The sequence below is a fragment of the Cucumis sativus genome, chromosome 3 (genome assembly GCF_000004075.3).
Source record: "Cucumis sativus cultivar 9930 chromosome 3, Cucumber_9930_V3, whole genome shotgun sequence".
NCBI lineage: Eukaryota > Viridiplantae > Streptophyta > Magnoliopsida > Cucurbitales > Cucurbitaceae > Cucumis > Cucumis sativus.
Genome location: NC_026657.2, coordinates 29,752,431 through 29,779,469, shown reverse-complemented (window position 1 = coordinate 29,779,469; position 27,039 = coordinate 29,752,431). Strand labels below are relative to the sequence as shown.

The 27,039-nt window shown below is 35.7% G+C and overlaps 4 protein-coding genes across 9 annotated transcripts; 1 reads left to right on the top strand and 3 right to left on the bottom strand.

Moving 5' to 3' along the window:
* The first annotated feature begins 467 nt into the window (after window positions 1–467).
* LOC101211972 (probable DNA helicase MCM8) lies at window positions 468–9,537 on the top strand. 3 transcript variants are annotated; one of them, XM_031882257.1, is made up of 18 exons: window positions 470–694; window positions 1,202–1,345; window positions 1,433–1,547; window positions 1,634–1,856; window positions 2,014–2,177; window positions 2,726–2,989; window positions 3,077–3,172; window positions 3,301–3,453; window positions 3,926–3,996; window positions 4,082–4,200; window positions 4,777–4,906; window positions 5,459–5,510; window positions 5,590–5,776; window positions 6,060–6,234; window positions 6,591–6,761; window positions 6,852–6,965; window positions 7,079–7,144; window positions 9,401–9,537. In XM_031882257.1, exons 1-17 carry the CDS (start codon window positions 539–541, stop codon window positions 7,124–7,126), a joined length of 2,382 nt encoding a protein of 793 aa, XP_031738117.1. In that variant the 5' UTR covers window positions 470–538; the 3' UTR covers window positions 7,127–7,144; window positions 9,401–9,537. The 3 variants fall into 3 exon arrangements, 2 of the variants coding, with proteins under 2 accessions (XP_031738117.1, XP_004137962.1); XR_004215137.1 differs by lacking the exon at window positions 9,401–9,537 and having other exon boundaries at window positions 468–694; window positions 6,863–6,965; XM_004137914.3 differs by lacking the exon at window positions 9,401–9,537 and having other exon boundaries at window positions 7,079–7,365.
* LOC101211737 (pentatricopeptide repeat-containing protein At3g09650, chloroplastic) lies at window positions 7,439–10,258 on the bottom strand. Its single transcript, XM_004137913.3, has one exon. It carries the CDS (start codon window positions 9,963–9,965, stop codon window positions 7,755–7,757), a length of 2,211 nt encoding a protein of 736 aa, XP_004137961.1. The 5' UTR covers window positions 9,966–10,258; the 3' UTR covers window positions 7,439–7,754.
* A 915-nt stretch (window positions 10,259–11,173) lies between these two features.
* On the bottom strand, window positions 11,174–20,065 carry LOC101211492 (E3 ubiquitin-protein ligase UPL4). The gene is made up of 17 exons (XM_004137912.3): window positions 19,846–20,065; window positions 18,584–19,252; window positions 18,365–18,475; window positions 18,116–18,232; window positions 17,871–18,029; window positions 17,560–17,724; window positions 16,938–17,084; window positions 16,734–16,855; window positions 15,515–16,625; window positions 13,535–14,725; window positions 13,224–13,454; window positions 13,028–13,132; window positions 12,573–12,653; window positions 12,426–12,494; window positions 12,206–12,334; window positions 12,032–12,115; window positions 11,174–11,757 (listed from the first exon to the last, which is right to left on the bottom strand). The coding sequence occupies exons 2-17, from the start codon at window positions 19,214–19,216 to the stop codon at window positions 11,692–11,694; spliced, it is 4,521 nt and encodes a 1,506-aa protein (XP_004137960.2). The 5' UTR covers window positions 19,217–19,252; window positions 19,846–20,065; the 3' UTR covers window positions 11,174–11,691.
* A 3,012-nt stretch (window positions 20,066–23,077) lies between these two features.
* Window positions 23,078–26,802, bottom strand: LOC101212699 (nuclear transcription factor Y subunit B-1). 4 transcript variants are annotated; one of them, XR_004214840.1, is made up of 7 exons: window positions 26,558–26,802; window positions 26,070–26,297; window positions 25,832–25,961; window positions 25,292–25,742; window positions 25,125–25,199; window positions 24,986–25,036; window positions 23,078–23,478 (listed from the first exon to the last, which is right to left on the bottom strand). XR_004214840.1 is itself a non-coding variant. In XM_004137754.3 (7 exons), exons 2-7 carry the CDS (start codon window positions 26,282–26,284, stop codon window positions 23,434–23,436), a joined length of 522 nt encoding a protein of 173 aa, XP_004137802.1. In that variant the 5' UTR covers window positions 26,285–26,297; window positions 26,558–26,802; the 3' UTR covers window positions 23,078–23,433. The 4 variants fall into 4 exon arrangements, 3 of the variants coding, with proteins under 3 accessions (XP_004137802.1, XP_011651935.1, NP_001295779.1); XM_004137754.3 differs by having other exon boundaries at window positions 25,292–25,297; XM_011653633.2 differs by lacking the exon at window positions 25,292–25,742.
* Window positions 26,803–27,039: the final 237 nt, after the last annotated feature.

Sequence of the window (27,039 nt, the reverse complement as noted above, 5' to 3'; positions counted from 1 at the left end):
GAATAACCTGATTTGCTTGTCGAGCTTGTTTGGATCAATTAAAGTAAAATAATGTTATTTAAAATGTGATTTCTATTTTACATATATAATTATATTTCACGTTACTAAATGTACCATGTGACTATGCTTTTGGGTTTTGGGTTATTAAAGTTGTGAAATATATTTGTAAAATTATAGGTATAGTATTTTTAAAGTCAGACCAAGAGAAATCCAAGTGTTAATTAAAACTATAGATTATAAATACGGGAGGGTATTTGCCATTTTGCTGACGTAGCCTGAATTTTGGAAACTGGCTACGTACTAATCACAATTTTTCAAGGAGAACCAATACTAGGCCTCAATCTTGGCCCATGAAACTAGCCTTCTGTTTGAACTGGACCTTTATATCTGGGCTTTGGCCTGTTAGCACTCTTGACGTGGCCCGATGGTCGGCCAAGTTCACCATCTAGAATAAAACGCAGCCATCTATCTTTCCCGCCAAAATTGAAAGCTTTGTTGAGGTGAAAATGTCCGGAGATCAAGCGGAGAGACGATAGACATGGAGCAAGCGTTTTCAGACTTCAACATTGCTGGAGATATCTTGGATTTGTACTTCCCCCGAACTGTCTTCACTGTCGAAAATGGATGGCTCAACCTCATTTCTCAGCTCATTTTCTTTTTTTCTTCTCCGGCAGGTCGACATCTCTCTTCACAGGTAATTCTTTCTCTTTCGTCAGAATTGGTTTTTCAATTTTTCTTCCTTTTGTTGGCTTTCTATGTGATAAAAGTTGACTAAATTCGTTGGCGCCGGGCTTCGAGTGTTCGAAATATGATCTTGCATCAAGGATTGGATGTAGGTAGGTAGTTCCTTCAAGGTCGCTTTTAGTCTGAGCGATACAGGGACTTAATTGTATTAAATGGATATATCTGTACCCTTTTTTTGTACACAGTAGGGATTAGATATTCCTTGTTTCTAGTTTGGAAGAATTGATTTAACTATTGGTTATCCACATCCACTGCTAATGTACTTGGAACGAATCGAAGTTCGAACTTCTGGACCCGAGAAGTTAGTGTAAATATTTTTAGGTAGTTTGGATTCGTTTCACTTTCAGTATCCATTGCCGTTTCATCATTTATAAGCGAAAACATTCCAATCGATGTCCCTCTCACTTTTTCTTAGCATCACGTGGAGGAGGGAACTGATGTTCAATTGTTTTAACAGGCTGTCGATGATGGTCGTGGTATATTTATTTTGTCAATCGACTTTCAACAATTCCGGAAGATTTGTGATCAACATGAGTTTTACATAATGTTAGAGGAAAATCCTAAAGTTGCTCTCAAATGTATGAGTGCTGCAATTCATCAGGTCAAAAACAAATTATTACGAGAATTTCGTTCTTTGTCTACTCTAACATACTTTCAGGGTTTGATGCTTAACTCGTCTTTGACGCAGGTAATGAGGACCAAGTGGGTGCATAATTTAGAATATGTCACAAAAATTCTAGTCCGGTTGCACAACTATTCAGAATCTATGCTTGCTTTGAAGAATTTGAAGGCGGCATATATTGGTAATTATTAGCTTCTAACAAATTTATTATCAAGTCTGAAGTTCGCTGTTAAGGAAATGATATAGGCTTATTTTGGGATATGACAGACAAGCTTGTATCAGTGCGTGGTACTGTTGTTAAGGTTAGCACTGTGAAGCCCTTGGTGGTGCAAATGAGCTTTGGTTGTGCAAAGTGCAAAAGCCATATCACACTAAGCTTTCCTGATGGTAAGTTTTCACCTCCATCGTTTTGTGAGTTGGATGGGTGTAAAAGCAAAACATTCAATCCCATTCGATCGACAGCTGAAGCAATCGACTTTCAAAAGATACGGTAACTTCTAGTGCTGAATATACTCTTCTTAGTTTTACTGCCAACTCCTCGAAAAGAAGAATCCATTTTATTAACTAAATTTCTTCTTGTGTGCCCATCGGGATACATAATTTTCTCTTCTACGGCGAATATGGAATATTTTTTCAAATCTTTCCAGATTACAAGAACTCACTAAACCTGATGATCACGAAGAAGGCAGGGTGCCTCGAACTGTAGAATGTGAACTGACTGAAGATCTAGTGGACGCATGCATCCCTGGAGATGTTGTCACTGTTACTGGAATTATAAGAGTAATTAATAATTACATGGATATTGGAGGAGGTACAATATTTCTTTCAAGCTTTGTGTAGTTTTCAATATTTCCCATGATTGGTAAAAGTCAATAGGTCAAATGTTTTTTTTTTTGACCTATAGTTTGTGTCTAAACCTCTCACGCTGCAAGTACATACTTCAACATCATTTTCATTAAGAATTTCACAATATAAGCTGGAAATAAATTTGATTCGTATGTTTTTATTTTGTTCCGAAGTTGTAGGATGTTGGGTAATGTTGGTTTTAATGGATTTTTCTTCTTTTAAGGGAGAGACCATATTAATGTTACATCAGCAATTCCATGAGTTTCTCTTCATTCGTCATATCAGTTTCAGTGACTGAAATCAGACACCAACACATCAATAAGTAGTGCGATAGCTAACACTGTCCTTCGATAATAGCAATTCATAGGGCTAAAATTAGTATAACTTCGTTTTGAAGTCTAATAATTTGTTGGTACACTGATAATTGTAAACGGTGTTCATGTCGTGGATTTCTAATTACCGTTCTTTACCAGTACAGATTAGACTTTAGAGCAACTTTACATATATTTTCAGGAAAATCAAAGAGCAAAAACCAAGGATTTTACTATTTGTATCTGGAGGCTGTTTCAATAAAAAATTCCAAGTCACAGTCTACACCTGAGGAGTTGCAAGATTCTAACTCTAATGCAAGAGCCACTGAGTTGCTTGATTTATTCTCATTCTCCCCAAGAGATTTAGAATTTATTGTGAAATTCTCTGGGGAATATGGTTCGGATGTTTTTCGTCAAATACTGCAATCCATTTGTCCTTCCATCTATGGACATGAACTTGTTAAAGGTAACATTTTATAGAAGTACAGAAATGCTGTTTGTCTTCATTTTCTTCTGCTAACTATATTTTGTGGATCAACTTAAATCTAAAAAGCGGGAATAACACTAGCACTGTTTGGTGGTGTGCGAAAGCATTCAAAAGACCAGAATAAAGTTCCTGTTAGAGGGGATATTCATGTCATAGTAGTTGGTATGCTTCTAATGTCCCTCCCTTCCCATGCTCACTTCTAGATTTTGATATGTTATTTTGAAAAGAGTTGCTGTATGGTAAATGATACATTATAGATAATAGATAATTTTTCATTGTCAATTTCTTAGGTGATCCTGGACTTGGCAAAAGTCAACTACTGCAAGCTGCTGCAGCTATTTCTCCACGTGGTATATATGTTTGTGGTAATGCAACAACCAAGGCCGGCCTAACTGTAGCTGTTGTGAGGGATCCCATGACAAATGACTATGCTTTTGAGGCTGGTATGTCTTTATTAAGCAGTGCGACGATATTTCCCATTTGAAATCCAAGAATTAGTCTTTATAATGGTCTTATTCTCCGTGTTCTTAATCATGGAAACAAAATAAGGTGGCTGCTTGATGATTTTTGAAGTCATTCATAGATTTTTGTTTTTATTCCTTGACTAGCAAGCACCGAATAAATCCTGACATTCAGAAACCTGGTAATGCTCATTGATTTTAACTAACTGTAAATATAAATTTCACAGTTGATAAAGAAGTTGAAGGACATTGGCTCTTGTCTTTCAATATTCGACAATAAAAGTACATTAGTTGATATAAGAGCGTTTTATATGAATGCTGAAGTCTGGGGATTCTCTTCTTGAACTTCTATGATCGTAATCTGGGTCTAACGGTGCTTAAATGATTCTATTTTGCAAACGCATTATAATAAATATATTGTCCCTTGAGCGATGATAATTTATAATTTCCACAGGGGCTATGGTACTTGCAGATGGTGGATTATGCTGTATAGATGAGTTCGATAAAATGTCTGCAGAACATCAGGTGTTTTGACCTGAAACCTGAATTTCTCACTTGAATTCTTAGTTTCCTTTTTCATGGCACATTTTCTTACATTAGATTATTGCAGGCCCTACTGGAAGCCATGGAACAACAATGTGTATCAATTGCAAAAGCTGGACTGGTAGCAAGTCTGTCAGCTCGCACTTCTATTTTAGCTGCAGCTAACCCTGTTGGTGGTCATTACAAGTAAATTTTGTTGTTTTACTACAATTATATTTAGTTGTTCAGTAATGTATTTGTTTCAGTAATTTTCTCTCTGGGCCGTTCAATTTTGTGACTGATAAAACATTTTTTTAATGGAACATCTAAAACGTCAAGTATGGTTTTTTTTTTATTATATTTTTTTAAAATTTTATGAAACACCTTTCATTTCATGGTTAGGTCGTTCTCGCACAGTCCATCCTCTTCCAAAATAGCAATTTCATCGTTTTCGAGATTGCTTTGTATAGAGAAACTGTTCTTATCCCTCGGGAAATATATATATTCCTTTCAAAGAACCATATTTGAACCCTTCCATTCTATTCCAACTGAACGGTATTGATAAGAACTATTGCAGTGAAAAAGGAAAAGTATCATAATGAATAATGATGGTGCCTATGTCTATAAATTGCGATTTTTTCTCTGTTATCCTCGTTGTATAACTCTCCTATACTTTAACATTTTATTAATAAAGAAGCTTATCTTCATTTAAGAAAGATACATTGTGATTGTTTCTCTTGTTTTACCGGTGCAATGCATTAATTCTCAAAATAAAACTTGCAGCCGGGCAAAAACTGTGAATGAAAACTTGAAGATGAGTGCCGCTCTTCTCTCAAGATTTGATTTAGTTTTTATATTGCTGGATAAACCTGACGAATTTCTGGATAAGAGAGTCTCGGAGCACATCATGTCGGTAAGTTCATACCTCTGCTGTTTGTGTATTTGATGCTATGACCACCCCTCTCGTACACTGTCTAATGTAGTTGGAACTTGTAACCACTGAAAATGTACTACTGGGCAGATCTTTAAGAGGATGTGAGAACATTATAATCATGAGTTATCTTTACTGTTGGGGTAAGCATAAAAGAAATATTATGAGTAATGCTTGGCGATTCGTCCGCTCAGATATGAATAAGATATTTGAGCTCATGGCAATGTGCTTTAAGAAATTATTGCCTAATGCTCAGAAAGTAATGAAGGATTTAGAGGAAATGGTTGAAGCCATAGTGGGCATCTATCTAAAATTTTATATTCAATGACCTATCTCGCCAACCAGAGCTGTTCACATGAAAATGGTTGAACTGGTCAAAATGGCACAATCCCTCATGAATATGAAAAAAGAAAGGAAAGATCTCTCATATTCTGGCATCAACTGCAAGATTTGTTCCACAAACAACTAATTCTTTGAGTTCGCTCAATTAGTAATTTGTGATTGTAGGACGTGATGGAATTCTTTTTCTTGCAGCTTCATGCTGGATGTGGGGAACGCGCCTCTGCAGCAAAAAGACTACGTAAAGGTCTAAATCCTATTTCTCATATGTTCCGTTCTTTTACAAAATTAATTGTCCACTGAGAAAGGAGTTTCTACCGAGCCAGATATATCTCCTTTGGCTTTAAAGAATGTAGCAATGGAGAATGATGGAAAAGTAGATGCTGGTTCGAGACGCGAGTCTTTAGTTTCAAGACTGAGATTGGACAAAGCAAAAGATGGAGATTTTGTACCATTACCTGGTCAACTTCTTCGCAAATATATAGCCTATTCAAGAACTTTTGTTTTCCCTAGGTAAACACGTGCTCTCTCTAGCATTTTACTTGATGTTAAAACAACTAGCGAAAACGTGGAGAAGTATTCATCAGCATTTTGAATTGATCATGACATACAGAGCTCCACTTACTGAGGCAATAGCCAACTTAACTTCACCCAATCCCTTAACTAGTAATGGCTATATATTGTACAACTCAATACAACAGACCAACTCTTTATAGATGCAAATTTGCACTTGTGAATCGTGCAATCCTCGTTACTCGAAATCTATCCAAGTCTCACCTTTCCATTTTGGAATTAGGATGTCAAAGTCCGCAGCAGACATCTTGCAGAGATTTTACTTACGACTGCGTGACCAGAATACATCAGCGGATGGTACACCAATTACAGCAAGGCAACTAGAAAGTTTGGTGAGGCTGGCAGAAGCCCGAGCACGGGTAGACCTCAGGGAAGAAATTACAGTAGAAGATGCAATGGTTAGTTGTGGAACGATATAGCCAAATTTTAATTACCAAAATCGTTTTTGGAAATTTGGCTCATTTATTACTCACTTTTTGTTTAGTTTTGCATCGTGTTAAAATTTTTAGTTTCTTCTTTCAAAGATGAATGGGGGAAAAAATTTAAAACATTTTTTTGTAGCTCTAGCTTCTAGCCTCTAGGTTAGAATTCCCACGTTCTACATTGAGAACTTAATTGTACTAATTGATAAGCAAATTTTTTTAATAACCAAATTGTGGTTAGATCGTATGATATCACGTGAAAATTAAGAGCTTTTGTTCTACTACCTTTCGAGTTTTTAAGTGCTAATTTCATTGTGTCACTAACTTTGCAGGATGTGGTTGAAATAATGAAGGAATCCCTATACGATAAGTATGTAGATGAACATGGAGTCCTGGATTTTGGTCGAAGTGGGGGAATGAGTCAACAGAAAGAAGCCAAACGATTTCTGAGTGCACTCAACAAGCAATCTGAGTTGCAGCAGAAAGACTGTTTTTCTATCTCGGTATGCTTCTGCCATTTACTCTTGTCGCGGACAAATCATATCACATTCGGCTCTAGCTATCCACATGTCCACTTATGCTATGTCCTGTAGGAAATATATAGCTTGGCAGATAAGATTGGTCTACGAGTACCTGACATCGATACCTTCATAGAAAATCTCAATTGTGTTGGATATCTGCTTAAGAAGGGGCCAAAGACATACCAGGTATGGTATAGTGTGGAGTTCTCTTAGCAGACAAAACCAATAAAACAACAAAACTATGTATTAACTAATTATTATTCAATCTTTGAACTAACCCAAAGATCTTTTTATAATAGGTGCTATCCTCATCGTACACCAGTCAATCAACAAGGTCAAGAGGGTAAAACTGGGCGATATTGAAGGTGAAACTTTCTTTGACTCTATTTTTTCTCCTGCAATGTCTCCAGGCTAGAGATGGCTCTTCCACGATGCCAAACATGTATTATTCGTTGAAGCCGAAATAATTGCATAGTATAGTCCAATGAATGAAATTGTTAAATTGTACCAAAAGCCAAAAGGAAGCCGTTTGTTGATAATTATCAATTTAACCAGAGTTGCATTTCGGTGCACACATTGTCCCTCACGTCTCAAGAATCCCCTTTAGATAAAATTTCAATTGAAATATAGGTGATATATTTAAATGAGGTCACAAAGTGTTAAAGAGTCAAAGAGTTGCCCAGAAGTTGGAATGTACATAAACTAATTTACGCTATAGACGCGCCCTGGCACATATATACATTAGAAGCTCTTTCTTTCTTTAGCAGTATGCAGTCCAATGTATTTATCTTCCCTCAGAAATTTTTTACAACATCAAATATGCACTATTTTTTTTTTAAATACTTGTTCGTATTTTCTTTTCCCTGTTATCTTCTATTGAAGTCCTTGACAACATACTATTACAGACTACTGACATACCAAACGGTTGAGGTAGAAGAGAGTGAATGAGAAATCAGTTGAAGTGATCAGCCAGCCTTAATAATCACGATCTGAGGGCTCCCATCCCCACTCACTCCCATAATAAGAATTGGGTAAACCCAACCAAAACTTGAAAGCCTCAGCTGCTCTCTTTTTCTCAATCCTTCTGTCCTGTCTGGCCTTTGATGCATGTTTACTGGTAAACATCCTAGAATGCATTTCCACGTAAATTCTACTGTATTTTGTCTTGTTGGGCGGTATTCCATTCTCTTCCATACAAGCCACGATTTCTAAAGCCTTCCTAAAGAAAGCTGCCCTGACACATATATCAGCTAGAGTATCCAATAGACCTTCATCAGGTTTTAAGGGAGGGGGAGAGGAAGAATCAGACTTATACCCTCTTCTCACAGCACATCTCTCCTTTACTTCATTCCATAGCAAAAGGGCCTCACCTGGTTTTCTGGCTAAAGAAATTCCATTGGCGAGACTGCCATACGTAGAAACATCAGGGAAAAAACCGTTCTCTTTCATTTTTTGAACTAATTGCTTTGCTTCTTCTATCCATCCTAGTCTACAATACCCTTCAATCAACATATTCCAGGCCACTATATCCACTTTCACTCTAGGATCATTCAGCATTTCATCAAATACCTTCCTCGCTAGCTTTGGTTGACCCGACTGAGCGAAAGCTTTCATCAGAGTGGTATAACTAACCTTTGTGGGTGCTATTCCTTTCGATCGCATCTCATTAAAGAAGCCAAGAGCTCCTGCACTATCATCGACCAGTATGCTTCCATCGATCATGATGTTATAAGAAACCACATCGGGTTCAATGCCTGCCCCATCAACCATCTCCTTAAACAGATCCTTGGCCTTGTCCATCTGAAGCAACCGGCAATAACCCTTTAGGAGAATATTGTAGGTAATTCGATTTGCCGGACATCCAATTCTTGTCATTTCAGCTAGCACTTGACGGGCTCGATCCATCGACCCTGCCTTAACTAGAGCTGAAACTACAGTAGTATATGATACATGATCAGGATGACTGGATCTATCACCTTGGTTGCGCATTGCCTCGAGCATTCGTATTGTATCACCGACTCGGCCCTCATTCATATACCCTTTCATTAGAGTCGTATAAATTCTCGAGTTAGGAGAATAGATTTTTGGTAACAATGGTGGCTCTGAATCAATTTCTTCATTCAAATTAGGAAGCAACTTCTTAAATAACTCATCTTCATCTTCATTCAAATCTTCCACATCTTCAATCTCATCCAAATAACCATCCCTGAGAATCCTACAAATATCTCTTTTCCCTTCTCTCATTGCTTGAACTACCTTCTCCGCCGTTTCCAAATCTCCAAATCCGACATAAGCCGCCACAACCGAATGCAAAGTCGTCATACACATCGGAATATCCTTCGCAAGAATCGCCTCCAACACATACACAATTAGATCCTTCCTATTGGCTCTAGCGCAGAGCTTGATCATGACATTGTAAGTCAAAACATCAGGCTCCGCACCAAATTCTTCCATTTCCTCAAACAACTGCAGAAACTTCTCGTAGGCACCCATGTTGGCACAGGCATTAAGCACGCCGTTATACGCCGCCGTGTCCGGCCGCGAGTCGGCCGTTATAGTGGGATCCGCAAACCGGCGGAGACGCTGAGTCACTAAACTAAATAGCTTGATTGCTTCTGCAGGGCCATCATCCGGCGAAGCGGCGAGGCGGCTAACGACGGCGCTCCATGCTTTTACGTGGGGAAGGTAACCCGAACGAAGCATGGACTTAATGACAGAACAGGCATAGAGAGTGTGTCCAGCCTTGGCAGCGGCGACGGCAAGGAGGCCGAGGGAATTGGCGTCGAGACGGTGGAGCTGGTTGTCTTGGCGGAGGCGCGTGAGGATAGACTGAGCTCGAGTGAGGCTAGATGGAGTGTTTTGATAAGAAAGTTGAGAAACTAAACGGCTAAGACAAGTAGGGCTAGGTAGATCATTACATTGTGTATAGGTTATCCAAGCCTCATCCGTTTTCCTCTGGCGTAGCAATAACAAGAGTCTCTGTTCTAAGGAACTGGACGACGAATCGGACAGGAGAGAGAGATCGGTGGAGCTTGTTCGACGAGCGGTGCTGTGCACCAGGAAGGGGCGGACGGTAGCAGTATTGGCGGTGGAGTTGGTGGTGTTGGTGGTGAAGAGTGGTGGAGAGGGCCCAAGGGGAAAGGTTAAAGGAAGGTGTGCATTAAGGCTGGCAGTGAAGATGAGCATGGGGACGGTTGGGACGGTGACCGCGATGGCGGGAAGTTCATGGCTGCCCCATGAATGGAGTTTTTAGGGAGATTGAGAAGGAGGGGGATTTATGTGAAAAGTGGGAAAGAAAAAGGGGAATGGGGGGTTTTAGGGAGAAGAGATAATGGGAGTGAGGACATGAGAAGGAGTTTGTTGGGTGGAATTTGGACACACTACGTTGAGCCTGTGTTGTCCTCAACCTCATGTCCCTACTTCATCACCCGATATTATTTTCAAACTTCTCTTTTTTACAATACGCTATCAATAAATATCTATTCAACTCCATTCCTTTTTCTTTTTTCTTTTTTCTTTTTTCTATCTATTTTTACATTTTAAATCCTATTCCTATTTTCTCTATCTCTCTCTCTTTTTTTTTTTTTTTTTCACTTGGAAAGAGGTAGGAAAAGTGAAAAGAGTGAATATATATATATATATATATATATATATATATATATATATTTTGGAGTTAGTTTTTAGTTGTAGAATAATAGGTGGTTGGACTTTGGACGAGTTATTTATTTGGTTTCTCTTATCTTTTACTTCATTTTTTTGCTTTCTTATTCTATCATCGAAATATTAGTAGAAGTAACGAAAAAAATTTATAACCTTAATGATAGTTTCATTTTAAAAAGTCCATATTTTTTTTTTCAATACACCCTAGCCAAGATTGACTGCTGATGCTTTGATAAATCATCTTATATTTAAACTTTCAATTCCTTTTTAGTTTCTTATGAAGATTTTCTTCCATTAAAGACGAGGATTTTACTTTTATTCATAATCCTTATTCCTTACAGCGTAAAAATGTGAAGTTTACCATTTTAAAAGATAGTATTGTGAGCACAGGATAATTAGTAAAATTAAAGACGATGATTTTGTCTTCATCATCATTTTCTCATTTTTTTCCCGAAAATGAAGTTTATAATTTGAGAGCTTCCACCCTAGGAGTTTCAACAGTTCTATACCTATACCTTTTAACCATACAAAGCCAATTTGAATTATACAAAAATCACATAAAAGGATTAAAAGAAAAAAACAAGCACTTATTTGATATTGTGTGTTCTAACGACCAAATGGTCCGTTATTGAAATCCCTCCACCCTCAATTGAAGATAACCATCAAAATGAACATATAGAAATGAAAAAATGAACAAATCATTTAAACTAGAATCAATGCACTTGGAAACATCATGCAGTAAATAAATAAACTTTTAGCCTATTTCTCAACTGTTGAGAAAATGAATTGCATGGTTTAGTCAGAAAATTGAATAAATCAAAGCCCAAGCCACCCAGATGTTATGTACAAAAAAAAGAAGAAGAGAAGACTAAGAAGTTAATTAGCCAAGGAGATATTTACAGTGTGAGCATGGGTTAAAAGAAAAAGTAAAAGAAAAGAGAGACGATGCCATCCAATGCCAATAAATCTAAAACCCACCATTTTCCTGTACAGCCTTCTTCTATTTTCTATGTACATAGGATTTATGTACATTCCAACTTTTTACCCACCAGAATCAGATGAAGAAGAAGAAGAAAGCCTTCCTTATTCACAACCACCAACCACCACAATCTGCACTTCTTCATCCATTTTTACCCTTTTTTCTTTTTTCTTTTTTTTTTTTTTACTTTTATAAAGAAAAAATCTATACAGCAGCTATAGCTACTCTGATAATTAACCAATTTCACTTCCTACTGAAGATGGAAATTTAAGGTTAGGAAAGATGAAACGAGCCTTGTCCTTCTGTTATGGCATATAAGAGCTTCTCTTTCATTATCTCCTGAAAAGATAGGAACCAAATTTGAAGTTAACGTTTTTTTTGTTCTAGCGGAAATTGAAAAAGACAATTGGTTTATTAGAAAATTATAATTTAATTTTAGGGTTGAATTTTACCTTTCCGAATCCAATTTTAGTATCATCAAAATTGGTTTTAAATAATTAAAATCATATTTTGGAATGATTTTGAAAATGATGAATAAATCTATAACCATTTTAGAATTACGTGAGTGTCGCGTGTTTTGAATGGAAAATCATTTTGTCTGAAAAGTTGTCACCTTTGAAGAGTAAGGAGGCAACTTGAGGTAGTTTGCACAGGTCATCACACTTGGTAAGTCGTAATCGACCAAATTGCTAGAATGCTGTGTAAAAGATATCCCAAAAAAGAAGTTAGTAAAGAAAAAATCAAGGTTGAATAAAACAGTTGAGTAGAATTTGTTGATAATAAAAACCTTTCGGACGATGGTCAACTTTGGATTGAGAGATGCAAAGCCACCAGAAGGCAGCCTCGGGGCCCCGGTAACGAACTGTAAAAATGCTCGTTGCTGTTTGTTGTCGAAGTCTTGAATAATTTCAAGAAGCTGAAATTTAAAAAAAAGGTGAGAATCTTTGCAACTAAGAATCGTTCGCTTTGAACAAAGTAATGTATAGGATTCGTTTTTAGAAACTAACATGAACAATGGAGGGGCTACTGGATGTATATCCATGGTCAAACTTCATATTGTCAAGGAGATCACTCAACTGCACCAAAAGATTAAAAAGAATTAAGCTAATGGTTAATGATTTTAAGTAAGTGAGATAATTAGCTGATATACGTACGGCCCAAATGTCCTGTTCTCCGCATATTAAACGCTCTAATTCTTCTGCAGTAAATACTTGAAGATGTTCTATGGGGAAAACCTGAGGTTTGACAATAAGAAAAGAAGTACTTGATTATCGGTTACCGGTAAATGTTCAAGGGCGAAGAAAAGTGTATCTTCTATGATAATTAGAAATTTGCCTTTAAACCAACCACCAAATTGGTGAGTGTCTCTCTTTTAAGGACAAGAACGCTCATGAAATTTGATTCTCGACGCAGTTGATAATATTTCAAGTAAGACATTGATGAAATAAAGAACTATATCAAAACATGAACTGAATTCCATAAACTTTTAGCTATGCAATGTAAAGATAATGGGAATAAAGGATCATTTTCATTCTGCAAGTGCTAACTAGAACAACTAAATACAAATGAGAAGTATAATCTTTTGTAGGACGGGCAAAGCGAAGCTAACCTGATTAAATCCAGACTTAAATGCTTCTATTTGTCTTGAAATTCCAGAACATAAAGTGGCATCTGCAACAAGAGAGACATAATTCTCCAAATTTTTTGCATTTACCTGGGGAAAAGGTAAGGTCAAAATGTATTGTGTTATTTAGTGCAACCACACAAAAAGAAAATTCCATAATCACAGTGAAAATTGGCATTACCATTGAATTATCTTGAGAAGAAGTCAATAGATAATCAGGATAACCAGGAAGAGTAAAATCAAGGCAAAGATCCTCAATGTTGGTATTATGATAAGAAAATTCAAGTTTGGATGATGAGTTTTCTTCATAAACAGATCCCAATAATTTATTTCTGTTGACCAAAGCTTGAAACTCTAGCAGAACAGTACCGAGCTCCGGATCAAATGATTGGATATCATAAATACTCAACTCCTACAAGAATAAATAAGACAATCAAATAATGGAATATGAAAAAGATGAGAGAAAGCACTTGAAAGAAGTTATGCAGGTACCTGCCCAAGTATTAGTTTATAGAAGGCTTTGGAGAAGTAGATATCCAATACCCTACAATCTTGAATGGCCTTGGCCACAATTTGTCCTAGAAGTACGAACTTTTTCATTACTTCAGGAAGATGTAGCTTATCTGTATCCAGCGTTGATGGCCATGGTCGGGGAAAAAGTCCAAATGGAGATTCAGTAGTTTCTCTATCCTCAATGTTCAGCCTCTTTCCGGATATAAATGCATCATGATCCCCTCTCCACATTCCAAGGCCGTTCTTCTGAAATTCACGACTGACAAGAGTATAGAATTCTAATGTTGGACCAAGCCCAGTGCCAACTTCTTCATCATATTCCACCTCAAGGAGTACTTTCTGATTTGCATACTGATTCATCATTTTGGAAGCAGAATCTAGAATTTGGCTGCGGTGTACCAATACCTTCTTACGAGGCAAGCCACCAGAACTTGATCGTCCGTCATTTGAGGTCCCAAAGTCACTGTGTGATCTCGCATGTAGCTGGTATTGTGGCATGCCAAATACTACTATCCGAAAGTACTTGCGCCTTGCCTCAAAACTAAATAAGAAAGGGCATGAATCCATAAGCTCCTTACACCATAAAGGCATGCCACCGACAGAAACAGCAGAAAAGTCCCTCATCTGCTGTTCAAGTTTTTCAGTCAGTTTGCTATTCACAAATTCATTCTGCGACACTGAAGGAACTGATAGCTTTATATTGTCCAAGGTATCAATTTTTCCATCAGCAAAAGCACGAATTCTTTCATGTGACATAATGTGAAATGCCATTCTGTTCATGCCCTCTATGCTCCTTAGAAGAAATAAAACATCATAAGCCGGACTTCCTTTTGCCAAGTCAGAAGGCAGAACACAATCTAGAATGTCACAGAAAAATGAAGAAAACTGCAATTTCAGAGCTTTGTCGGATGCACAAAACAATTGGTTACAAGTGCTGTCCTCCACTTCACCAGCGCTTCTATACATTATTGTATATACTTGGCTCCATATTTTTATGCCAGATATAGTTTCATTTTCTTTGATGTGTTGTTGGAGAATTGCCTGGTAAATTGACAAGGTGGGCTCCAGCTGCTTTCCCTCAAGGTAAAGAAGCAATCTGGGAGCCGTGCCTTTCTTACTGCAAGATGCAGAACACTGTGATTTCTCATCAGCACTGACTTCTGCAGGTACCTGTACCAAAACAAGGTTAACATAGCATTAGGAGTGGGAAAATTTCTTTTCTTTTAATAGAAACAACTACTTTCATTGAGAATGAAAGAATACAAGCACATAGAAATGATTTAAAAAATGGGCTCCAAATAAGAATGGAAGAATACAAGCTTATACAAATTATTAAACAAATGAGTCCAACTAAGAATAATGTTGCCTATTGAATAATTACAAATATTTGTGCGTACTTTAGGACTGCACACATTACCATAGTCCAGAATATGATCAATGCTTCAATCGTGGATTAAGCAAGTACTGAAAGACAGAACAAGAATCAATATTTCCTAATTTAATTGGAAGTAGAAAAAATGGCAAAAGTTGAATCCACAAGGATCGGATTGAAATTTGCAATGGATGAGGCTGCAAATTCTAGAACTGATCCATCTTATAACAGAACTGATCCATCTTATAACACAGTTCTATATGTATACTTATACAATGATCAACTTACAACATAAGTTGCATCAGATATTATTCTTTCACTTAAAACACCTAAACTCAAACCAAATGGTTTAGGTATGTTACCTCTCGCTGAATTTAAACTAAATAAATAACCATTAAAGATAACAGATCTCCACAATACATGTTTAGGTATGTTACCTCTCGCTGAATTTAAACTAAATAAATAACCATTAAAGATAACAGATCTCCACAATACATGGAAAATAACCTTACTTCAAGGATTGCAACTTAAGAGTAAGCTCATAATTCTTTCAACATCATCAATATTTCAAAAAAAAGGGAACATACCTGAACTTCGGGCAAATCTGTAGACATGATGTCAGATCCCACTAACTTCGATAGTAGTTTGATTTGATGCTCCCTCAGAGTATCTTCAGGGGACTGCTCAGTTTTTTGTGAGCTAACTTTGGGCCATAGAAACCCTTCAATGGCAGTTAAAGAAGAAAATGGGTCAACATTCAGGATATCCCCATTAATGTCGCATAGATCTGTTTCTCCATCTCCCCTCACAAACCGAACTTTCACACAAGGATGTGGTACACACCGAGCATTTGGAACAGTAACAAAATAGTTTCTATGTTTGAATCCCTGGCTTGAAATAATAACATGAAAGTTTTCTAAAGACGAAAGTGAGATTTGTAATTTCCTTATCAATGCCAAAACTGGCAAATTTACTGATGGGTGGTCAGAACTAGATAAGAGTAGCCTTGCAAAAGCCTCAAATCTTCTTTCTATAATTGAGAAATGTCTAGATATAGGTTGTGATTCTCCCTTTTTCCTCAGATACTGACCATTAGTTATGTAATTTATAAATGACTTGACTATTCCACTTTCAATAAATTCAAAGGTGGATATGGGCTCGCCACACTTAAGCTTTGACATAATCTCAGCTAACAAAGCATACAATTTTTCTTCATCCTGAGCTGGAGTGTCCTTAATTAAGGACAAGTTTAGTAGATCATCTAGGGCCCCGGAAAAAGTTCGAAGATTTTGAAGAATATCAGTTACTCCTTCATCGGTGTCACATAAATCTTCAGCAAAATAAATGCTTCTTATATGATTTGCAAGACTATAAACAGAATCCTTGTCAAGCTTGCAGCTGCCTGTTTCTGACACAGAGGGGAAACAACTACTCGAAAAGGCATAACATAAGCATCTCCCATGTTCTCTTGAAGACTTTTGACATGAACCAAATGATGAGTGGACACCAGTAAAGACTGGGAAAATCAACTGTTTATACTTATCCGGGGATATCAGTGCATCAATAGAAAAATAGACACCCTCCTTGACAAATGATTTCAAAAATGTACTAGCAAGCTTTTGCAGGATAATCTCAGTGATTTTTAAACCTAACATCAGCACGTGGTGGTCTTTTCGAGTAAACACTCCAGCCAGGAAACTGACAAATTAGATAGAATAGATCATTAGACTTTCTGAAAGCAATTAGAGAGTACCATAAATATATATATATATATATATATATATATATATATCAGGCATCACTTACCTAGAAATGTTCGAATTCTCAAGTAACTCAACAAGCATGTCAGATTCACCCAAACAGACAAACTTGTAGATAATAGTTAAGCAGCCGCAACAGACATACAAGTTTGCACCAGAACTAACCACCTGCAGCAGCGAAAATGTGATGTTATAGGAGATGGAAAGGGCTAGAGCTTTTTTATTAGCTTATGCTTATACAAATCACCACCTGAACAAGCAAAGGAAGTATATCCAAGCCAAACTTCTGCAGTTGTTTGGGATTACTGACTAAAAAAGACACTTTTTCAGACAATTGTTCTGTCTTTGCATCTTCGGTAGGGAGAAGCTCGTTGAGCAATTTCAGGACTTCACATACCTGGGCAAAAAAACAACCACAATAAATCCCCATAAATTCTTTATTCAAAACACACACACACAAACAGACCCTACAAACCTGGAGGAGAAAACAAAGGCAGAAAGAAATTTAATTTCTAGACCCAATGTAGGCCAATTATGAGCTATTGAACTATCACTTTTATTTGACCAGAGAACTTAGAAAATGTAATTGATGATTGAAATCAGAAAGAAGTATAAAACACTCCTAAAGCCCAAGAGGGGATTTACATGAAATATTGCCAATACATAATTAAAAAAGATGACTGAAAGCTTTGAAAAGACAGTTGTAGTTATCAATTTGGAAGAAAAGATTTCTGTGAAGTGTTTTTCAGAAGAAGTAATACGGGGGAAGTCTCACTTGTAAGTTTCCTAGAATTATTTTTTTAAAAAAAATTAACCACTGCACAATCGGTCTTTCCATGGTTTCAAAAAAGTACATGTTCATAGTCTAATACCTGGTTGCGCTGCCCATCAACTACAGCACACGAAGAAGACACCCCATGCGAGAGATTGTAAGCAGACAATATGTCCTTCAAAGTGTTGCTAATGTTTAGCTCATAAAGGGTTTCAAAAGCAACAATGGATCCTGAAGCTAGTTTGATAAGTACACCAAGCAAATCCTGAAAAAAAAAAAGTTAATGGTCATTTCACCATTCTTCCTTAAAAATGGTAGTAGAGGCTACAGGGAAACGTTCCTCTGCCTTGTACTAAAATAAAAACACACAAAATATAAAACCACTGGTCCCTTGTATGATTCTTTACTTACATTGTAAATGGTCTGGGACAAAGTTGTCCGGCTATTCAAGTTTATTAGGCGAATGGCATGTTGAATCAGCCCATGCTGACAAAGCCCATCCAAAAGCTCAGAGGATTGATGGACGCACTCAGCTATTTTAATCATGCATCGAGCCACATTCTCTACCAGCTGAAATATGACATTGTAACAAGGAGAAGATTTATAAATAAAATAAAATAAAGCAATATGAAGCACTCAAGTCAGTTTATTCAAACCTCCTCATCATCATACTGAAGGAGATTGCATAGTATAGGAACAGCCTCAATCAAATTTTGTGGACACTCAGAAGGAAGTTTCTTGCAGACATTCACCACTATACGAAGCGCCGTTCTCTGATCCAAAACAGATTTGACTTTTAAATTTTCGATCTTTATAATCATGGGATTTCGTGGAACAAAATAATAGGAACAAGAGTTCAACCAAACTGTCGAGATTGAATTAACATCCAGAAAGGAATGGCTTACTTGTATGATCGTAGGAAAAAAATCAATAAAAGTTAAAACAGCCATAACTGCACCACCCTCTAAGCATGCAACAGGGTGTTCCTGTGATATTTTTTCCAATGCTTGGAAACACTACATTAAAACAAAAAGTCCTTCAAAATATAGCGAAACTATTCAGCATTCAAAGATAATTTGACAAATGAGCTAAAAATAACAATTAAGTGCGCATGACCGTATCACCTGTTCAGCAACATCCGAGTACTCAATAGCTCCCAGCCTCTTACAGAAGGCAGGAACTCCACCATGACGAACTATAAAACTAGATGCTCTGGGGTAAGCATCACATAAATAAGTTAAAGCCCTTAAAGCCAATAGCACTATATCTGAGTCGCTATCAAGTTTCACCAGATTTACAAGAATTATAGATAACGAATCTGATGTCATACTCGATATTGAATTCTCCGTGCAGAATGATAAAACCTCACATAGTTCCCTCAGCAGTTCTGTTTGTACAGATGACTCAGATTCTTCACCCAAGCTTGTCAAAAGCCTTTTAAATCGTCCATGATCACCTGATGATCTTTGTCTATGATAATTCCGAAGATCACTATGTTTTTGTTCAGCATCATCAGAATCACAAGACCCGTAGGCTGAATCCTTATCATGTTCGCCCTCTGAACGACTAGACGCAGAAGCAGAAGATGAAGTGTCCATGTCATTGTCATGGATGCCAGGACTTGAATTAGTCGAAGTCAAGTGCATTTGAATAGATGAACTAGATGAGCTTGGTCTGAATTCCAATGAACTGCATGCTCGTTTATCAGCTGGTAATCTATCCACCATTTCAGTACGCTTTTGGCCACGATTTCCCATTTATCATTTATTAGCTCTAATAGAGTAAACACCTTCCTATATAATCAAGAGATCCAACATTGCATAAGATTGCCAAACTTTTGTGCTTCAACAATTTACATATTATCAATGATCAGAACCAAACTACACAGCAAGAAAAACATTAAATAAAAGACACGAGAACAAACAGTATTTTAGCTCAACACTAACAATTTCACTTCAATAGATTAAAAAGCACTCAGAGGTGAACATTCCAATCCGCAACTCACATGATAATCTGATAGAAATTGGAACATTCCACTGAGAATTGTCTGTCTCAAACCATAAAAGCTAAATATAAAATAAACTATATTCACCGTCAATTTGAACAAAAATAAACGAACCTCTACTGCTCCTAGACTAACACAGGACCCGAAAAATCCACGGATTAAACCACCATTGACAAATAAAACTTCTATTATATACGCTAGACAATCTTGAACACATAACTAAGTTTCTCTAGTAAGCTCGTAAGTCGTAACTAGTCCTCTTTTATCAGCCAAAAAATACGAAAGCCAAAGCGAATGCGATGAAGAACGAGATCAAAAATCACGAATGTAAAGACGGATTTACGATCAGACAAGAGAAAACTATGTTATATTTCTCAGTACCTTAGCGCTGCAAACCGAAGACTCACGAAATTCCAAAAGCACGATGAAAAAATACGGAAGTTTGTGAGCGAGAAAAATTCTCCGTCGACGGCGGAACGCAACTCTCACCGCAGATGCTTTTATCGGTGATCGAAATTGTAAAAGCTCTTTTGACGTCGACGATGATGAAAAAACAGAGCGAGAGAACGCCAGAGCTTAAAAGATATATATGAAAGACTGAGAGAGAGTGAATATATTTTGATCAAAATATTTTTTATTGTTATTTATTTTCATTTTTTATCTTTTTAGGTTTTATTCTTTTTATATTATTCTTCGTTTAATCAAAATGTTCATATTTTCAAAATATATTATTTTAATAGATTTTTTTCCCTATACACGTGGAATTGGTAAAATTTTATTATATTTTGTAAATTATTTCAATTTTTCTTTTTTTATATTCAAAATTTTAAAAAAATAATCATTTTCATCTATACAATGTTTTGCTTATTCATACCTTGAAAGTTCGTAAAAGATATAATTTTAAAAAATAAACACTTTTTATTTGTGATAAGATTGTTTTTCTTAAATTTTAGCCTTAAATATTGTGCATATCATTTATCTATCAGTCATTTTTCTTTAAATGAATTATATTAGGTGATTTTTTCTTTACGAATAATAAAATTATACGAGTTCAACATAGAGTAAAAATAGTGGACTAACCTTTCTCGTATAATAGAATTATATGACATACTATATAACTCAATCTCTTTTACCATGTCGAAAACTTTGCTCAATGGACATCTCATATTTTCAAAGATACCCTACAATCATATACCAAGAAAGTTAGTTATAGTTTGGAGTTGTATATTTCATTTATCACTTAGTTAAATTCACTTGCAATTATAAAATGTATATAGTAGTTAGCTTGGTTATCGAACACTCACGACTCTAGTGACTAATGTATATACTTTTCTTATACAAATAGATTTTCTTCAATCATTTTTTTCATTATTTGGGTTTTGTTCACTTTAGGAATGATAAAAAAAATCTTTTAATTGATTTTTTATTCATTCTTTTTCTCCATAGTTATATTTTATCTAAAACATTTATTTAAAAAAATACGTTAGAATCTTTCTTTTTCAGATTTAACCTAATTAGTTGGTTTGATTTTTAAACCTAATATGCCAATTATAGAGTTCTTCAAATTGAGATTTTAGTTACCTCTAAAACTTAGAAGTTGAAATAAGAAACGATAAAATAGGAATGAGAATATTTAGTTAGAAGATACACATAACCGAATTTAAAATCTTGGACAAGTCTAAAATTTAGTTACCCATCATTTATTTATTGGTTTTTCTTTTTCTCCATCTTCTTTGTTGGTATCTTTATTGTCAGTTTTTAAATTAGATTTGTTTTCTTCTAACTTTTCATATTTCAATTTTATTATTCTTAAATGTAGTTTTTTACTTAATATTATTCATAGACATGTTTCGTATATGCAAGCAAGCATGATTAACTTGTCAACTCATATTATTTATTAAAAATATACATTTTTATTTGGTTAAATAATAAAAACTACAATGTAATTGAACCATAATAATAACCTCCCTAATCCATGAGGTAGGAGTCTGTTTACACGCGTCTATACTAATTTAAGGGACAACTCATTTTACCACTAAGTTAATCTATAATGATTTATGATAAACACTATTTTAAATCCACATATGTTACAATATTTCATATTTGCTACCGCTTTTACTATTTCACATTTATTATTTTTTATTAAATTTACTATTTATTTTTCAAATTAAAATAAGAAAAATTTACTCCCACAAACCACAAATATCTACGGTTATAATCCAAACTAAATAATCTACCCAAAAAAAAACTATTATAACTCAGCGATAATAACCGAACATTATAATTACCTAATAAATAAATAAAGTACTATTTCAAAGAATAATAATAAATAAATAAAGTATTCCACAAATGGGCCCAGTTCGGCCCACCGCGTTACTCTCCAAGAAAAACATTGCAAAAGGACAAGAATTTTAATTTGTTTACGGAAAAAACCATTTACTAATGACAGAGCTAAGGAAACTACCAAAAGTGATTATCTAAAGCTTCGTTTAATAAGCTCTAGTTGGATTCTCACTAAAATTCCAAGAATCAATTGTAACCATTTGCTAAAAATTATGTTTTCAAATCAATGGTATATGTTTTCACACATTTATAAATTTTCTTTTAAATCCAATTGTGAAATTAATATTAAAACAATACCGTAGAACTAAGTCGAAGTTGTTATCATTGAATCTTTGCAAGCATTTTTGTCATTAGGTGAATCTAATCTCATGCCCTATTTTCATTTTCTAAAAGAAAAGGGTTAAATTTGTGGAGAAGTTGATTACATCAAAAGCACTGGTTAGATATGAAATAGTGAACAAAAATAAGAATTGTACCCATTATTTTTGCAATCCCGCAAGGAAATTAAATGCAGAGAAACTTTATGATTAAAAAGTCAAATCAAACTAAACAATTGTAAAGAAGGGAAGGAGCCCACATGTCATCATTCTTAAGAGACTTGAAAAATTAAAGCATATGTGCTGGATGGCATAACCATGAGTCATTAAAGGCAAGTTTGTCATTCTCCAGTAACTCTCAGGTAAATGCAGTTCATGAGAAACAATTGGTTAGAAGACCCATTTTAAGGTCTAAAATGTTAAATAACCCAATGTTTGAAAAATGTCAAAATGTCCTTTAAGCAGTGAAATGTCCCTGATTTTGCAGGTTGAGGGGGCGGGACATCGAGCATGACACCAAGGTTAAGCAAGAGGGACATGGAACGAACAAGTCACCAAGATTGAACGAGAGCAACATTGGTTTTTGCACATGAAGGTAGTGATTTGTGCAAGAAAAGGAAGACAGACAGAGAGAACGAGATCGCGTCATGTAATTTCAGTTTAGTCAAATAGGATCATTATCATTTTACAGAAATTCCTTTTAGTGTGAATGTGTAACAAAAAAAGAAAGAGAAAACTAATTATTAGAATCGTCGCAGAACCAAATTTGCTATTTACCCCATGCGTACATGAACGAATTATAAAGTTAACCAACCTATTTAAAAGCCACTTTACTTTAATGTCTTACATTTAAGAATACAATTTGCATATCAGAAACCAAGTCAAACACAAGAATCAAGGATTTCACAGTGCAATACCATTCATTTCATGTGCATTAAAAAGGACTTAAGAACTAGAAGCAAATCATTCCTGGCACAATTTATTATTTTGATTAGGAAAATTATTCTAAAAAAAAATCCAAAGGGTGCTACTGCTACCAAGTCTTTTTCAAGATCTACAAGACCTTGCCAAGGTTGTAAGGTTTACAAGCATGAATAAATGGGATCCCCAGGACTTGAAACCTCTATTAAATACTGTGTCCTAACTTCCAATCCAATAGACAGCCATAATAATATACAAAGTTTCAACTGTTTCTACAATGAAAAGTATCAAAACCACCCAAACTTTAAATAAATAGACTCAAATTTTGCTGTTATGCTGAACAAAGATCTCCAAATTCAACAGTTTACATGGTCGATTTGAGGCAATTTCAGTCAGTACCTTGCATAGGGACCATCAGATGCTGGGCTTGTGACTGCAAACAAAAGGACAGATGGTATTAAACAATAGAGAGAAAGAAGTAAAATTTTCTTTGCAAGTGTTCAGATAGAAATATTTCTTTCCAGGACATTACTTGAAACTATTGTACTTCCAAACAAGCCCTTATTAGTTATTCCTACTCATGCTATTTTATATCTTAACTATTTGCACAGAACAACCATTTGGCACTACGACATTTTCATTTGCTTTAGATAACTCATTGGATAAATGGGTATTTATTAATATGGATGGGAGGTTGCATGATCAAAGTAGCTTCTAGGTTTACTACTTTTGCCCATTTTTACACAAAGGGAGATGATCCCAATACAAAGAAGCTGAAAAAGGTTACTTACTCATTTTCTAGGTAACTTAAAAAGATATAAATACCAATATACTGCCCTTTCACCATGGCTAAAAGGGAAATAACCTTTTACTGCTATAAGCCATCTCCTCGAAATGTTCAAACTTGTTTTCTGATTTTTCATATATTTCAACCAAGAATTTGATACGAGAGCTCTAAAACAAACCCCGGGTAATATAAGAAGCAAATGTTTTCCCCGAGGAATAACTTCAACAAGCATGAAGATATAAACAAAATAAAACGAAACAAATACGCTTGAACGAAAGAAGTTGCTAAAAGAAGGGGAAAACAAAAGACAACTTAAATCACTCCATGAAGGGGGAGAACAACTTAAATGAAGAAGTTACTTTACAAGTAGATTCAACATAGAAGAGTGCTGGATAAATAATGAACATCGTCCAAAGAAATGGATAACAAATGAAATCAACTTGTAACTTCAAGCCCCCAAGAAAAGTTCTCGACTCTACCCACCAATTATTAAAATATGAATTCTAGCAAATTCTCACAAAAGACCTCTGGCCACAACCGAAAAATAGATCAAGTTCCAAACACATACTTCTACAATTAGATGAACAAGTAATGGGAAGACTACCAAGCACATTTGCATCACTTCATGACATATGAGTAAAATGACTTTCAATTAGATGGACAAGCACTCTTAGAAAGTGCTTCTCCAAAAATAATTGTTTTAAGTAATTTTAGAATTATCAAGGCAGCATTTGGTTGTACGACCAAAAACCGTATGAGTTTTGACAAAGTAAGTAATTAGCTAAACAATCCAAGAGTTGTTGCAAAGTCATCCAAAGAACATGTCATGTTTGTAAATGATTCTAAAACAGCTGCAAATCATTTTATCATAGTTAAAACCATTCAAAATCATTTTAATACTTGGCTATACACTTTTAAAAATGATTTTCATACCATCAAAATTGATTTTGAATGACCAAATGCATGTTTTGGATTGATTCTGAACATGACCAAAATGATTTTAATCATTTTAAAATCACTCTCATAGACACCCTGAGGACACCCAAACTGCTTCTTTACTTCTTCAGAAGACATTGTGAACGTATATGCAGATTTTTATTTGAGTGTGGGAGAGAGAGAGAGAGAGAGAGAGAGAGAGAGAGAGAGAGAGTACTTGAGAACTTGCATAATTAACTCCTTGGGAAAACGACCCTTGATGAGCCATCTATAGAATTTGAAAAAAGAGAAGGTCAGAAGAAAACACCAAAAAATCCAGCTCAGTGAGAAAAAAATATCATACTCATATAATGGACCTGAGGAATAGGGGTTGGATGAGCTTCTTTCTTAGCTGACCCATCACCACCTTTAGCAGACCCCTTAGTGTCACCCTGTAAGAAAACACAAAAACTACATAAAAACCTCCTAATTTCATACATGATGTTGACAATTCACAGAGACAGTATAGGAAAACTTATCTTACCTCCGTCTAAAACGTCCCAAGTTCCAACCAGCAGGCAAAAAAATGCAAAACCATAGCATCCGCCCATCAGTTGAAGAACACAACGAAAAGCAGTAAAATTAACCACCAAAAAGAAACAAATAAACCTCCATTGATAACCATTTAGTTTATGGTTTATGGTTCTTAAAAAGTGTGCTTGTTTTTCCATTCTATCTTTACTATGATTTTCATTTTAGTTTCGGAAAAGTTTGAATTCTTAGCTAAATCTTAAAAATAAGAATTTTTTTTTAGTTTCCTAAAACTTGCTTCCGATTTTGGATTTTGAATAAGAATTCAAACATTTTTCGCCTTTCATAAAGAAATAATGAGAAAACAAGCATAAATTTCAAAAACCCGACACCAGAAACCAGAAACCAAAACGTTATCAAAGAGTCCCAAAAAAAGTTAACAAGACTAGATGCAAGGCCGCCCCCTGTTAAAACCATCAACCGGATCGTGAAAAGTGGATAATGAACAATATCTTCATAAGAGTTAAAACACTGTAATTAGCCGAATGACTACCTCTCTGTATTTCGTCAAGTAGGTTTTAAGTGGATCAATATAATCCTCAAATCCAAGAGTGGCCATGGCCCAAAGTAAATCATCACCATTAATCGTCTTCCGTTTCTCTCTTTGACATTTATCACTTGCCCTAGAAAGTAGAAGCAATTCAACCATTGAAAAAAAAAATCCCCCAACTTCAGAACATGGAGAAGGGAAAATTAACTAATCAAAATTGATCATAAAAATACTCGCATACTCGCTAGTAATAAAACTGATAAACTCCGATACACATTCTTGTACGGTTTCTTTAGCATCCTTAGCAATCTTCCCATTAGCAGGAAGAGCCTTCTTCATGATCCTACTAATATTCGCAATAGGAAGAAACCTATCCTGTTCGCGAACATTAGACCTCGGACTCTGCTCACCGCTCTCATGGCTTCCTCCGCCGGGACTCGCCGGAGCATCAGCCATCTTCACGAAAACCCTATAAGGGGAATAACATCATCAATCCCATAAACCAGAAAAAACGAAACAAAACCCATGAACAGGACCATAAAACGGAACGTCGAGAAGAACCCAGAAACAAAAATGGAAGATGGGTGAGAAATAAGAGAGGAAAAAGGTGGAAAAACCATGGAACTACGAAAAGGGGGTATTGTCGGTTTGAAGAGAGACGAATTGAGAGAATTGAAAAATTGAAAGGAAAAAAAAAGAAAAAAAAAAGAGAAGAAATATTTCTTTTACCTGGTGGGAGAAAACGGAAGATTTGTAATTTGGGCGCGAGAGAGAAGGATTTAGATCGGGTGGAAATGGAGTGGTGGAATGGAATCGGACGATGGTGAAGATAGGAGAAAGGAGACGACTGAGATGAGAGAATCAAGTTTATCAGCACCGTTCGTTTTTTGTTTTTCCCTTTTTCAGGGCAAATTCAGGAGAGGAAAAGGGCAAAACCAAAGCGCTTTTTATTTTTCTTTTCCCTTTATTATTATTATTATTATTATTATTATTATTTTCTCTTTCGTGCAATTTTATTTTAAAATAAAATAATAATTTCATAAATTTCGGGGTTTTTCCTGCGGTTTGCCGGTTTCTACTCTTGATTGAGATTAACGAATGTGATTTCAACACGTGTTGCTGTTTCTCAATGTTGTTTCTTAGCCACTCGTTTAGCGGTCGCTCAGTTTATGAAACGACGTCGCCCTTCTTGCCGACTGAAATCTTCTCTC